This window comes from Carcharodon carcharias, chromosome 10, assembly GCF_017639515.1.
Source record: "Carcharodon carcharias isolate sCarCar2 chromosome 10, sCarCar2.pri, whole genome shotgun sequence".
In the NCBI taxonomy this organism is placed as follows: Eukaryota; Metazoa; Chordata; class Chondrichthyes; order Lamniformes; family Lamnidae; genus Carcharodon; species Carcharodon carcharias.
Genome location: NC_054476.1, coordinates 59403721 through 59419360, shown reverse-complemented (window position 1 = coordinate 59419360; position 15640 = coordinate 59403721). Strand labels below are relative to the sequence as shown.

Genomic DNA, 15640 nt, shown 5'->3' with positions numbered 1-15640 from the left:
CAGAGAAGAATGAAGTGATATATTTTAGTAGGCTGAACAAGGACAGGAAATATTTTTCAAAATTACAATTATAAAGTGGGTGCAGGGACAAAGATACATGGCAGCTTATATGCACAACCATTGAAGGCAGCAGGGCAGGTTTAGGAAGAGGTTAAAAAGGCATACAGGATCCTAGGCTTTATTAACAGAGGCATAGTATACAAAGCAAGGACATTATGGTGAACATTTATAAAGCACTTGTTTGGCCTCTAATGGAGTTCTGTGTCCAATTCTGGACAAAGCACGTTAGGAAGGATGTGAAGACTTTGAAGAGGGTGCAGAAAAAATTTAAGAATGCTTCTAGCAATGAGGGACTTCAGTTATGTGGATAGATTAGAGAAGCTGGGATTGTTATCCTTAGAGAAAAAGGAAGGCGAGAGGGGATTTGACAGAGGTGTTCAAAATCATGAGGGTCAAGATAGAATAGAAAGCAAGAAACTGTCCCCAGTAGCAGAAGGGCTGAGAACCATGGGACACCGATTTAAGGCAATTACCAAAAGAACCACGATAACATGAGGAAACCCATTTTGATGCAGCGAGTGGTTAGAATTCGGAATGCAGTGCCTGAGAGTAGGTGACACTTGGTCTGCCTCATTCCCCAGAATCAGATCCAGAAATACCTCCTTCCTCATTGAACATAATGATCAAGAAAATTCTCCTGGACACGCTTGAGAAACTCTTCCCCCTCTCTGGCCTTGACACTATCACTATCCCAGTCTGTATTAAAAACAATAACCCAGAACTACATCCAGGATGAGGAGCAATCTAAAGTAAAATAACATTTTAATTGGAGGAAGACCAGTTTAACTGTGGTGAGAAAAGATCTGTCCAAGGTAAATTGGAATGGAAGATTGGAGGCAGATACAATCATAACTCTCAAAAGGGAATTGGATAAGCACCCAAGAGAAAAAAATATTTGCAGGGCTACAGGGATGAAATTGTGGAGTGCAACTAGCAGAGAGTCAATGCAGTCACAATGGGTTCAATGGCAAAATGCTATAGCCATGATTCTGGGCCATTTAGCACCTCAAGCCTGTTCGGACATTCAATGAGATCATGGCTGATCTGTGACTTAACTCCCTCTACCCATTTTTGCCTCATATCCCTCAATATCTTTCGATAACAAAAATCTATCAATCTCAGATACAAAATTTACAATTGATCAGGCATCAATTGCTGTTATGGAAGTAAGTTCCAAACTTGGCACCCTTTGCATGTGGAAGTGTTTCCTAATTTCACTCCTGAGAGATGCGACTCTAATTTTTATACTATGCCTCCGGTTCTTGACTCCCCAAGAAGTGGAAATATTTTCTCTCCATTTAGCCTATCTGTCCCCTTAATATCTTGAAAACTTCAATCAAAGTCACCCCTTAACCCTCTAAGTTCCAGGGAATACAACCCTAGTTTGTGCAATCTCTCCTCATAATTTAACTCTTGGAGTCTAAATGTCTAGATATCTTTCTGGTAAATCTACTTTGCACTCCCTGTAAGGCCAATTTATTCTTCCTAAGACATGTTAGCTGGAACTGCTCACAGTATTTCAGGTGTGGCCTAGCCGAAGCATGACTGCTACCACCTTGAATTCTAGTCCTTCTAAATATAAAGACAAGGGTTCCATTAGCTTTTGCAATTATCTTCTGTACCTGTTCATTTTAATGCTCTATGGACCTGGACCCCCAAGACTCTTTGGACTTCCACCATTTATTTTCACTATTTACAAAGTAGACTGTTCGATCTATTATGGATCCAAAGTGGGTGACCTTACATTTTTTACATTGAAATTCATTTGCCACAGCTTTACCAATTCACTTAATCTATCAATATACCTTCGTAATTTTTTGCTTCCATAATCTTTGAGTCATCAAAAGACTTTAATATGTGATTTTCTATTCCATCAACTCAATGATTAATAAAAATGGTGAATAGTTGAGGCCCCAACATAGATCCTTGTGGACAACACCAGGCAGATCACGCCAATTAGAATAACTGCTATTTTTCCATGCTCTCAACCTCCTGCTGCTCGGCCACTTTCCTAAAAAGGTCACTAATTTCCTTTCAATTCCATAAACTTCAACATTAGTTAACAATATCTTATGAGTGATTTTAGCAAATGTCTTCTGGAAGTACAAATAATTAACATCTTTGGACGATCCATTGTCCACTACTTTAGCCACCTCTTCAAACATTCAATCAGGTTCGTTTGGCATGACCTATCCTTTACAAACCCAGGTTGATTCACTGTGATTAGCTGAAAATTTTCAAGTATTCAGTCATCCTATACTAAATTTTAGATTCTAATAATTTTTTGACAACAGCTGTTCGGCTAATTGGTGTATAATTTCCTGGTTTTCCTCTGTCACCTTTCTTAAATAATGCAATAACATACAATTTTTCAATCTAAAGGAAGCATTATTAAATCAAGAGAACTTTAGAAGGTTATAGTTAGGGCATTGCAATGTTCTCACCTATTTCCTTTTAAGTCCCTGGGATGGAAACCATCTGATCCTGAGGATTTGGCACTTTTTAGTGCCATTATTTTCTTAATTACGGTTATTTTGTTTACATTAAATTTGGGAATTTCTGTTCCTATTAATTGTATTATGGTTAACTGTGGTTTTATGGTTAATATTCCTCCTTCCACCCCCTTGATGTTTTTCAGCCCTAACGGTTGAACTTGCAAAGCTCTGTAGGTTTTGGTTGTTTTGAATCAGATAACTGAATTTTAGAAAATTGATATTTTGTATGTGTGTGCTTTTACAATAATTTTTCTCTGCTGAAATAGCTGTATTGCACCTTATAAAAAGGGAGAACGTATTACATAACCCAGGAACATGTTAATATCTGTGCTTTCATCGTGTTATAAACACGTATCAATTAGGGACGGGCATAAATACTTGTCTTGCCCACATCCCAAAAATCAGCATATATATTAAAAACATACCAGCCCTCACCCTCAAATGGGCAAACATGTCATTAGATATCCCACATGGTATCGCCCGGGATCAGGAAAGCCAGGAAGCAAGAGTGTTGGGATTTGCGCACAGGGTGGCATTGACTGCACTCATTTGGCGCTTAGATCTCCATGGCAACAAGCAGCCAACTAAGTCAACTGCAAGTGAATTTTCAGGTGGTGTGTGACCACCACAAACACATCCTGCAGGTCTGCGCATGATTCCCAGGGAGCATCCACAATCCTACATTCTTAGCAGGTTTCAGATCCCTGACATCTTCCAGAGTCCAGAAAGGCTGCTGGGTTGGCTCCTCGAGAACAAGGGTTACCCACAGAGGACGTGGCTGATGACGTCCGTGTGGTGGCCTCAGACTGCAGCAGAGTGACGAGACAACAAAGCTCATGCCGTGACCCGGACTTTGGTGGAACAAACCACAGGCATTTCTAAAATGGGGTTTCATTGATTCGACCTTTGGTGGAGCACTGCAATATAGTCCCTAGAGGGTGTCGCACATCATCATCGCTTGCTGCACACTCCACAACCCGGCACTGTAACAGTGGGAGGACCTGGCTGAGGAAGAGATGCAGGAGCTACATGTCTCTCCATGAGGACGATGTCGAAGGGGATGATGGTGATGAGGTCCTTGAAGGCAAGGATGCCAGTGATCAGGCCATCGCACTGGCCAGATGAAGCAGGCTTGCTCGGGAGTCCCTCATAGCTGCAAGATTCGTGAAGGATGATGATGAGATGCAGTGAGGGCAGTCCTGACATTCTCATATTTCATCTGTGAATGTTTGATTCCTGTGTGGCTGATGGCAGTGCACACACCCTCAATGCTCAGGCTCATGTCATGGAGACGCAGTGGAGGCCCTCATAGTCGCTAGCTTCCAGGAGGATGATGACAACATGCAGTGAGAACACTCCATAGATCTTCACATTTTCTATGTGAATGTTTGACTCCTGTCTGGCTGAGGGCAGCTCACTTGTGCTCTATGATCAGGGTCATATCATGGAGACTCAGCTGTGAAACTGCATTCGATCCATTGTCAGCCTTCAGCACCTCACCCCTTCAGGAGCACAGCGTCACCGGACACAGATGCTGAAGAGATGAGGGCCCACCTCAAAAGGTGCTGAGAGCACACTGAGAGAATGACAGAGCTCTGTGGCACTTACCCATAACATTCTGGCAGTGATGACCAGCACCGTCGAGGTGCAGGCATCACTAATGTGAGTGTTAAGCCTGACCATCAATTTGGTCGGAAGGTTACACACTGCACAAGGAAGAGGCCCTGGACTGAGATGTCTGCCATTATCTTGTGCAGAAACCAAGGTTTCACATCCGAGTGACACAAAAACTGCTTATCAAAACAAAGGATCATAGGCAAGGAAATATTTTTGGGAGTTTATTTACAATAGTGAATATTATGTACAAATGATTAACATCCATGCCCAGGTTGTGCAGCTAAATCTTCTTAAGCTTCCTATCCCTACCGCTACGTCTTGGTGCTCCCCCGAACATCCACAGTGGAGATGGAGGCGGCCTGTGACTGCTATGCCTTGTCCGTCCCCTGAAGGGCCGAGACCTCAAGGGCCCAAGCCTGCTTCCATCTCCTGCTGTGTGGCAGTGGCACCCTCCTTGACCTGTGAAGCTGGAGCTGCTGGGCTAACAGGAAGAGGGGATTTGGATGGGCTGGGCACTCCCGAAGTCACCTGGGTGGATGGCTCTGGGGTGTGCACCTGCTGATCTTCCTCACTATGGGTGCCCGAGGGTCCCTGGCTCACTCCTTGAGGAGAAGGGGTAGCTGGAGTGGGATCGAGCTGCCCCGCATCCACTCGCGTTGACACTGTTGGAGGCCAATGGAGCACAGTCTGTGCAGCAGTGCAGGACTGTTGACATGGACCAAGGTCTCCATAGCGGCCACCATCCTACCAGTGTTGAGCTTGGTGCATTGGCATGCTGGTGCTATCGTCTCAGCCTAAAAGCAGATGGACTAATCCATCGTGCCTTGCAATTTGAGCAGCACAGCGGACATCACTTCCTGATGTTCCTGAGCTTGTCTCTGCAGCTCCAGATTCTTCTTCAGAGGTACTTCAGGGCTTAAGTCGAGGACCTGGGTCATGGACCTCCTCACTGATTCCCAGATATGCCTGTAAAAACAAGGAGAGAAAATTAGTGTATGGCAGGGTACTATGGAGCAGGGGAACTGACTCACAGCATGGTTGTCTGTTGGGTGTTGCACTGCTGGATCCTCACTTGGTTGAGCACCGCTGACCTCACCATCAGCACAGGAACAGTTCAGATCCTCACTGGCCAGCTGGGTGCCTGTATTTTCAAACTCTGTGGGGACCCTGATGTCAGGTATTCCTTCACCTGTCTGCGATCTTTCCCTTTTGTTGTTTGCCAGCTTCTCCTGCATGAATAGGGATGGTGAGCATGTAAGCAGGGCACCTGCCAAGCCAGAAGAAAAGGATGCCTGGCCTGTGTGGTTGGTGAATGGTCCCACGGACAGGATGAGGAAATGATTGCAGGGCAGATGAAGGTGTGTGTGAGAGAGTGTGAATGGTGATGTCCCTTGAACTGGCAGTGAGTGAGAGCCCTGTGAAGGTGTGATGTGTTTGTGAGTGTGTGAGTTGAGAGTGATGAGAACAGTATGTTACCCTGGCGGAACGGAGATCATCAATATTCATCCTCTTTTGGCAATGGGTGGCTGTCCTTTTTTGCAGGGCGTTGGCGCTGACCACCACTGCCACTGTGATCTTTGTGTTTATCGTTTATGCTCTTTTGTAAAAGGACATTTAGATAAAAAGAAGTGCTATATAAAAGACCTGCCAGTATGGTGTGCTAAGTCCTGGATGTATTGCCCTCTGGTGTAGAAAAATAATAAAGGAACCTTCCAGTTTTAAACAGAAAGCTGGGGTACAGAAGCACACAGGTATATGTGCGTTTGTTTTCTAAATTGTTAAGAAGTGACAAATCACTTCAGCAACCATCTCCCATGCTGGGTTGGTGACTTTGCTTGCTGATCTTCACATAGAGCAAGGGGGTTGAGGCTTTCACAGTGGGCCTGCACAACATCCAGTAGGCACCCAAGGGAGGCTTCACTAAATTTGGGGGCGGCATGCTTCCTCCCTTTGGCAGCCATGACTTTGCAGCAGCTTCCGATGCTTTAAAAAGTGCTAGCGCTGTGCAGGGGTGCCCTTTAAATACGGTGCCCAGATTACTGAAGGCCTGAGGTGATGGCAGGGTGGGCAAATCAGAGGCCACCCCGCCAGCGATCTGGCGTATTTCCCGGGAATGCATTATTCATGAGGCAGGATGCACTGGGGGAATGGTACAAATCTAGGCTGATTCCGTCTGTGTCCATGAAGTCTAGCACATACGTTTTTAATGTGTTTTAGCATATTAAATAACAGAATGATTTCATTTACATAACAAATTGGTCCCAAATTTATTCAGGTCATTCCACCAAACTTCCACTGTAATGATGGCAGAATGGCTGGAACTTATCCCCAGTTCTGATGTTATGAAGGAGTTTTAAGTAACAACTTTTGGGAGGCATAATTCTGGCATCCCAAACAAAACAACTGACGTAGAGCAGGCAACACTGCAACAATGTCGGATTTTCACATTCATATGCAGGCTGGTACACCAAGTGGCATCCAGAAAAGTGCAAGTGGGGTAAGGTGGGGAGAGGAGAATGATCTATGGGCGTGGACACTTGAAGATAGCTAGATTTAAAAAAAAAACTTTTTTAATTGGTCTTTGATATCCAGCAATAGCATTTTTATGATCTTTGAAAGGAGGCACTGCAGACACGTCCCCATATTGCCCAAAAACCACTCCAGTCTTTGATGGACGTTGGTGCAGTCAGCAACATATAGTGGATAACATTTATGGGACCATAATCCAAATCCTTAAGATACAACATAATGATTTACCCTGCCATCATGTCCGTCCTGTGTATGATTAAAATGAAGCTGATGACAATGTATAAAGGCTCTTTTGAAGAAGAAGCTTTAACCTGCATTTAACGTAACTGATTCCACTTGGGAGTGATTGATGGGAGAGTGCACAAGGATCTTCACTCTGCATTTAAACCATATTGACAACCTTACCTTTATATAACTTTTATTTTAATGGTCCCGTGAGGGCTCATTATTGTCACTGGATACAAAATATCATATTTTCCATTCTCTGGCACTGACATCCATCTTTGTTTTAAATATTTATGACAGGTTTCATGAAATACTAAATAAACAATTCACAAAAAAGCCACTGGCAATCAGTAAAGGAGAGCTCCTTGGAATTCAGTTTAATTCAAAATACAATTCTACTCTTGAGACCTCCTGAAATAAGTCTGCCAAGCTTATAACTTAAAAATTTACATTTTAGGAACCTACATGTTTGATTAGCAGTAAGGAACTGCCTTTAACACCATTGTTTTGTGCAAGAGGTGAATTATAAAACGTATTCTTACTTAAATTTTGAAATCTAAAATTGTTAATAAAAAATATTTGCCAACCAATCATTTCTATGGTAAAATATTTTTTAAAAACAGTAGATTGAAACCGTTCTTGCCTATAGTTTTAGTAGGAGAGCATTGACGACCTCCTGCCATTGATCTGACTTCAAACAGAAGAAAGCATCAGTGCCCGACCAACTTAAAACAGATGGAGAGTTTCATCAAATTGCAGAATGTCTCTTTGGTATTGTGATCTTTTGTTAATTAACAATTAACTAACAAGTATTCCTGCAATCTTCAAAGATCCACTCCACATCTACTCCAAAAAATGACCTCCAGTCGCTGCTGCAGTTGGTGCATAAATTATTGGCATTATAGTCTTTAAGTGCTTTTGGCATGAGTATGTCAACCTCAATGCAATTTCCTAATGGCCATGAACCCACAGCACAGCACTGCTCCTAATTGGCACAAATTGACCATCTGTGTGAGGCCACAGGATACTGTGTGTGAGATACGGGAATGTCACTATATTCAAAACCGGGTATTCTTTTGAGGTTTGGCTTGAGGCACCTTGTTGAGAATTTATGCTCTGCATTTAACTATGCTATGCCTGACCAATGTGCCTGAAAGGAGGAATGCTATATTTCCCAGCACAAACATCGATCAGCTTGATGAACATAACAAATTCACAGAAAGAAAGTCAAAATTGGGAGGTTTGACTATAAAGAAAACAACTTATGAATAATTTTACTGGAAAAGACAAATTTTATCTAACAATGCAATTTACAGATTGATGCAATTTGCACTTGGGCCATGAATTACCCAGAATTATAGGCCAGATTATGAATTACTATACTAATCTGACTGAGGAAAAGCAGTGGAGAGTGGGACTAAAAAGGAATCAAGCAAATTACAGTTTGCAATGAGAGCACTTTGAATGGCCTAGACAGGTTTTCAGAAAACCTTGGTAGGTATGACAACTTGATCAGGGGGGCTGTAACGTCATTGTTGCAATTCCACCATTTACTTTGGTGAGGCATGGCATTTTGGAGGACTCAGAGCCAGCCTCAAGACTGCAACTCAATCGAGGGCTACAAATATAATTATCTGTTAAACACAAGAATGAAGTCAAGTGTACGTCATTGGAACTCCAAGACTGGATTACAGAAACTTTAATGCCAATTAATTATAGTACTGAAATTAGATTGATTGAAGACTAAAATCTATTTTGAAAAGATTGCAGAATAACATTGTGCAAATCATAAAATTATGGGAGGGTTCTTTCATTATGTGCTGAGGATATATTTCATTTTTTAATTTCAATCACTGAATAAAAATGAATGTGCTATAAAATCATTAATGATGATCAGCAATCAACAAACAACTTCTTTTGGAATGTACCTGTTATTTCAGGATACAGGGGTCCATTGTGCCAAGCGCTATGTTACAAGCTATAACTCTCTGATTCAGGCTTCTGATCTGCAAAATTGTCCTATTGTGTACAGGTAATGGAATGGAACAGATAATGGGATGCAACAAATTGAAGAACTCTTTACCTGCACTTGTTTTAAAATCATGCTGCACTTCTGAAAGTAGTCATTGTTCAGCAAAGTGTGATTACCGTCATCATGTAATGAATAGTGCTGCATTTTAGGAAATTTAATGAAAAGCCCGATGGAAGCAATTGACCGACACCATGTGTAATAAATGACTGAGCCTTGAGCAAAGTGAAGATACAGAATAAGCACCATATATTCACCACGTCTCTGAAATCCTCTAACATAAGCTATAGATTTTATATCATTACTGGACCATTTGCAGTACTTGTGCTGCAGACACTGAAAGAAGACCAGAACATGGATGCTACAGGTGTAGACCCCAGTGCAGAACTGCTTCAGTGCTCAGCCAGTGTGGGACTGCCCTGTGTACTGTGTTCCATAGCATTCCCTGGTTAAATATGAAACAACACTGTAAATAACCTCAACTAAAGTAGATCATATCAGTCCAATCCATCTGTGGGTCCTCTACCAACAGTTGGTATTATGTAAAACCTATATAGGAGATGATTGGACTGGTAATTTTGGTACTCAAATCTAAGATGACAAAATATGAACGATAATTGGATCACTGTGTATTACCTGGAAGAAAAAACAAAAGTGAAAATCAGAGTTAACAAGTTAAACCAATTTAATTTACAATCCAGAAGACCTAATTCATTATTAAACTTTCACACAGACTTTGTCCTATAAACTGAGACAAAATAGTTCATTATGATTTAAAGATATTCAACAAACAGCAAGATAACAAGGAAAAGCATTGGATTTGGTTCATTTTCTAGCTTCAGATAAAGATATATTTTCAAGTGATTTGTGTGACAAACACAATGTCTGAAACAACAGTTTTCCAGCAAGCCTCAGTGGACAGAGTAATCTTCACTACTTTTACACAGCTGCAGGCAACACCTTTCAAGTTTCAATGCTTAAAAAGGGGAAAAAACGTCAAACAAGGGAGATCATTATAATCTAATAGCTGCAGTGAATAGCATTGCAGTTAAAAGCAAAATTGTAATTTCACAGTCAGAGAAATCCTGCTGCCTCTTATATTCAACTACACTTTCTTGAATGCTACAAGGAGGACAATTCATAAAGTTTTCTTGCCATATTTCTTCCTTCTTCTATTTTCTATAGTTTCCTTATAATTCCAGAAGCTGCAGGAGAAACATTCACCATCATTATTGAAGGGGGGCAGTACCTCTCATACTTCAATGCTGGATTTGCTTGTTTGCCCCAGAAAGAATCATACACTTAGATCATAAGAGGACAGAGTCAAACATCTGACTTTGTACTTTCTGAAAAGCTGCAAAGATTGAACACTGGATCTTCCTATGTATCTGTGGATACACACAGACTACATGAGGAATGAAAAACTTTGCAATGATAATTTTGCTGTTTTTCCAACAAAGTTCATACTACAAAAATAGACTATAAAACCAACATATATGTGTGACGTCTTAAAGAGACTTTATGAAATATTTATACTTGAGTTAGGAGCACCGCTTATCGTTTCATCAGAGTGAAGTCATTGCAATAGCTTGGCTTACAGAAAAGAACAGTGGCCATTAATCTTAACCTTTCAAACTCTTCCCTGATTTTCTGCCCATGGCACCTACTTGATAGCTTTCTTCTCATTGCGGCCTCGGTTGGAGTCTGGTGTGTTGACTGCCTCCAATGAACTCTTGTGTCTTTTACCCTTTAAAAATAGAGCGGGAAAAGAAAGGAATCATTTAATAACATAGAAATGCATTACGCCTGCTCTACACTTTGACAAAGTGAACTTTGTGGTGCTGTGTGTTTTAGCGGGAAAAGATTTTTAAAATGGGTTGGATTTTGCAGCCAGCAGTGAAGTAACAGTGCTCAATGACCTTGAAGAAAACTGTCAACATAAATATAGTAATCTTTGTGGTACAGACTTCCCTTTCTTGATGGCAGTTTGTTTTTGTACCATGTCTAGGCAATGGCCAGGTATACAGCAAAAGTAATGTAATCAAATAGTGTAAGCAGCCAATCACATTGAAGTAATCTCACAGGCAGCAAACCAGAAAGTAAAAACCACTGAATTCCTTCATTTTTAATTTTTTAATTTTACCAGTACCAAAATAAATAATTGGGACTTGCACGTGGTTTAGGTAAAAGCTAAAATATTGCAAACAAACTTAAGATGATAAAAAAGTGTGGAATTTATCATAATGAAGAAATTTGACATTCAAAAAAATATAAAATTCTTTCAGGGCCAGGTTGTTTAGCAGTAATTGTGAATAGAAGACACCATTTAAAAATCTCTTACATCTTATTCCACAAGGTACAACATTTTTCGGTGTTTCAGAGTGAGGCTAACAGCATAGGAATGGAAGTGTTCATAGATTCCAATTGCTTGCAGCCTAGGGGCACATCAACAGTGCATCAACTATAGAAGCATGGAATAACTGATATCATCTTCTCAACTTCCACACTTAACTGCACATGTGTGGATTCCGGAAATTGTTCCCAGTTTCAGAGGAGTAATGGAGGCAAACATTCACAACTCTTCCATCATTACTATTACAAAGTATGAGCCATTGTTTTGGTTAAAATCTGGTTGCCCACTTCTTTTAATAATGAAACCTGCTGGTTGATTATGGCCTTGGATAGTCCAGGAACCTAAATCAGCGGCCCCTGGATGTAACTGTTTTACTCATATGATATTCATGTTGGTAAGTGTGAGCAAATGCTGAATCTTGGTCACCTCAGTGTTTGTGCCCCAGCATAAGGAAGATCCACCTTTCAATACACGTGTGATTGACTAAGTACAAGAATGTTGCACATATTTGTCAGTGGATGTCAATTGCACCTTTACATGTTCAAAATATTTATCCCAAATCCCAAATATGTAATAAGCTCATTTAAAAGTTTTTATATGAGTACTTTCACAAAACTGGTATACAGTAGTGTGAAGAAGATGAAGAAAAATCAAATTCATTAAAATAAACAGGCAAGAGCTTTATTTAATTCTTCAATAACCTCGTAATAACAGTGGGAGACAGGGAGAGAAAGCCAAGAGAGAACAGTCTGGTTTTTCCATTTTTGAAAATAGATTCCCGTAAATTGACTTCAAAATTTCCAACAAGAACGTTGAATTTATACAAAAAAATGTTCATGACACCATGCAAAAAATATGAACTGAGCTGAATTGTAATATAATCCCATGTTAATCATCTAAATGGAAATGTTTTATAAGGATGACCGCTCTACTTGAAAAGGGAAATAAACAGGAACAGTCAGGAATTCACTTTCACTTCCAGCCAATTCTGTTAGCATTTGTTAGGCTCTAGCACATCCATATCTTTTTTTAAGGTTATTGGCTACACTCTGGTCACATTCTTTTCCTATTAGATTGGTTGTTTCAACTGCCTTCTGATGAATTATCTTAAATGTGCCGAAGTTCATTTTTAAATATCATAGATTGGTGTCCATCTTTGATGAAAACTGGAGTGTAATTGAATCATCACAAAGAAAATATTGCATCAATGTGCACAATGTTACGGCTATCATATATATTCTACCAAATGATAAAAAAAATTCTAATGTCCTTTACCCCAACATTCATATCAGGTCCATTTTATACTTAACCATTCAAATCTCTTCAGCATTGAAAAATTACTCATTTGGTCTTTGACTGCATTAAAACAAAGGTGCTATTTTGGTTGACTGATGCAAAGATGTGCCAGTTCGAAAATGTTCACAGTATTGTAACTCAGGTTAACTTAGTAGAAAATATTTTTAGTATGTCATGTGTCAAATTTTCTGATAAGAAGCATGATATTTGGATGGGGGAGGGGAATGAGGTGTCAATCATTCCCTCTTTTTGTCTTTTCTCAAATAGCAATACACTATACGAAAATGCATACATTATATTCAAGAGCTAGGATATTGAGATGAAGCTCTTATTCAGTGTCAGTCCAGAAGGATATCTTAGGCATTCCCGAAATTTGTTGCATGGCCACCAAGGCTGCTAACAGTCTAGTTCAGTTTGGGGCAATGGCCAGGGACGGAGATGGCCTCAGCAGGGAGAGTATAGAGTTATCGCGGTGACGTAAAGACAATGGCTTTGGTCATGCCAGTTTTTGGATGGAGAATATTACAGTTCATCCGAGTCTTAATGCATTGAGCAGTGAAGAGGAAGAGCTGGGAACCTTCTGTGTGCATATAGAAGTTGACCAGACACCTGCAGGTGATACCGCCAAAGGTAGCATATAGCTAAGGATGAGGTGGACGCATGCATGGAGCTATGGCAAATAGCCAATGTGAAAATAGTTTGACCAAATCAAACAAAAGAAATATGATCATTCTAAAATATTCAATTATTGCATACCACACTGCTAACCATATTTAAACCTGCTCACTTAGCTGGAGCCTTAGGACTTCCCCATCTCAGCTCCAACTTGGATCCAGTGATGAGCAGAATGGGGAGGCCTTGTGGTGAAGCAGCTACAGTGAAGCCAAGGCTCCATTTTCATCATAAACTGTAGACACGCCCCTTAAGGTCCATCGTCAGTTCACTGATATGCAGAGTTTTTACATGTCCTTATCTTGGTTAGGTTTCCCTCACCCCCACAACCCTCATCCTCACAACCCCATCAAGGTTCACCCGGCCCACACCCCCCACATCCCCCGACAATGCTCACCCACCACCACACCTCTGATAATGCTCAGACAGGGGTGAGAAGAGTCGGAGTGGGGAGGGGTGGGTGGTGAACAGTGTCAAGGGAGCTGGTGAGCAGAGCGGGAGGGGGTGGCGGTGTGTGGGGTGAGCAGAGCTGGGGGAGCTGGAGAGCAGAGTTGGGGGTGGCGGTAGTGGTGAGCAGTGTCGGTGGGGGATAGCGGTGAGCAGTGTAGGTGGGGGATTGCAGTGAGCAGTGTCGGTGGGGGATTGCAGTGAGCAGTGTCGGTGGGGGTTAGCGGTGAGCAGTGTCTGTGGAGGATGGTGGTGAGCAGTGTTGGTGGGAGAGAGCGGTGAGCAGTGTCAGTGGGGGATTGCAGTGAGCAGTGTCGGTGGGGGATTGCAGTGAGCAGTGTCGGTGGGGGTTAGCGGTGAGCAGTGTCTGTGGAGGATGGTGGTGAGCAGTGTCGGTGGGGGAGAGCGGTGAGCAGTGTCGGTGGGGGATAGCGGTGAGCAGTGTCGGTGGGGGATAGCGGTGAGCAGTGTCGGGGGTGAGCAGTAAGCAGTGTCGGGGGTGAGCAGTAAGCAGTGTCGGGGGTGGAAGGTGAGCAGTATCGGGGATGGAAGGTGAGCAGTGTCGGGGGTGAGGGGTGAGCAGTGTCGGGTGTGGAAGGTGAGCAGTGTCGGGGTGAGGGGTGAGCAGTGTCGGGGGTGGAAGGTGAGCAGTATCGGGGGTGAGCAGTGTCGGGGGTGAGCAGTGTCGGGGGTGAGCAGTGTCGGGGGTGAGCAGTGTCGGGGGTGAGCAGTGTCGGGGGTGAGCAGTGTCGGGGGTGAGCAGTGTCAGGGGTGAGCAGTGTCGGGGGTGGAAGGTGAGCAGTGTCGGGGGTGAGGGGTGAGCAGTGTCGGGGGTGAGCAGTGTCGGGGGTGAGGGGTGAGCAGTGTCGGGGGTGAGGTGTAAGCAGTGTCAGGGGTGGAAGGTGAGCAGTGTCAGGGGTGAGGTGTAAGCAGTGTCGGGAGTGGAAGGTGAGCAGTGTCGGGGGAGAGCAGTGTCGGGGGAGAGCAGTGTCGGGGGAGAGCAGTGTCGGGGGAGAGCAGTGTCGGGGGAGAGCAGTGTCGGGGGAGAGCAGTGTCGGGGGAGAGCAGTGTCGGGGGAGAGCAGTGTCGGGGGAGAGCAGTGTCGGGGGAGAGCAGTGTCGGGGGAGAGCAGTGTCGGGGGAGAGCAGTGTCGGGGGAGAGCAGTGTCGGGGGAGAGCAGTGTCGGGGGAGAGCAGTGTCGGGGGAGAGCAGTGTCGGGGGTGAGCAGTGTCGGGGGTGAGCAGTGTCGGGGGTGAGGGGTGAGCAGTGTCGGGGGTGGAAGGTGAGCAGTGTCAGGGGTGAGGTATAAGCAGTGTCGGGGGTGGAAGGTGAGCAGTGTCTGGGGTGAGCAGTGTCGGGGGTGAGGGGTGATCAGTGGCGGGGGTGAGGGGTAAGCAGTGTCGGGGGTGGAAGGTGAGCAGTGTCGGGGGTGAGCAGTGTTGGTGGTGAGCAGTGTTGGGGGTGGAAGGTGAGCAGCGTCGGGGGTGAGGGGTAAGCGGCGTCGGCGAAGAGGGGTAAGCGGCGTCGGCGGTGAGGGGTAAGCAGCGTCGGCGGTGAGGGGTAAGCAGCGTTGGGGATGGTAAGCTATGTGAGGATAGGTGTGCAATGTTGTGTTGGGACAGGGGAGCAGTGTCGAGGGGGGTATTGCTGGGATTGGGGAGAGCAGTGTCAGAGGGTGTCGGCAGTTTTACAAGGGGTGGGGGGGTGAGTTGTGTCGCGAGTGGAGTGGTCAGTGTCGGGGTGGGGAGGGAGCTGAGTCGGAAGTGGGGTGGGCGCTGTCGGGAGCAGTGGGAGTAGTGTCAGGAGTGGAGTGAGCCGCATTGAGGAATGAGCTTTGTTGTAGGGTTGAGCTTTATCGGGGCAGGGCGGAGTGGTGGGGGATGGTGTGCCCAGCTAAGTCAGGAAGCGCAGGTGAGT

At 43.7% G+C, this 15640-nt stretch overlaps 1 protein-coding gene across 1 annotated transcript in view; it reads right to left on the bottom strand.

Annotated features, from left to right (window-relative positions):
• The window catches only part of syt7a (synaptotagmin VIIa), a 715758-nt gene that overhangs the window by 199200 nt on the left and 500918 nt on the right, over positions 1 to 15640 (bottom strand). Inside the window, exon 4 of the mRNA XM_041196517.1 lies at positions 10623 to 10702. Coding sequence (XP_041052451.1) covers positions 10623 to 10702 — 80 coding nt within the window. The remainder of the gene's footprint in view (positions 1 to 10622; positions 10703 to 15640) is intronic.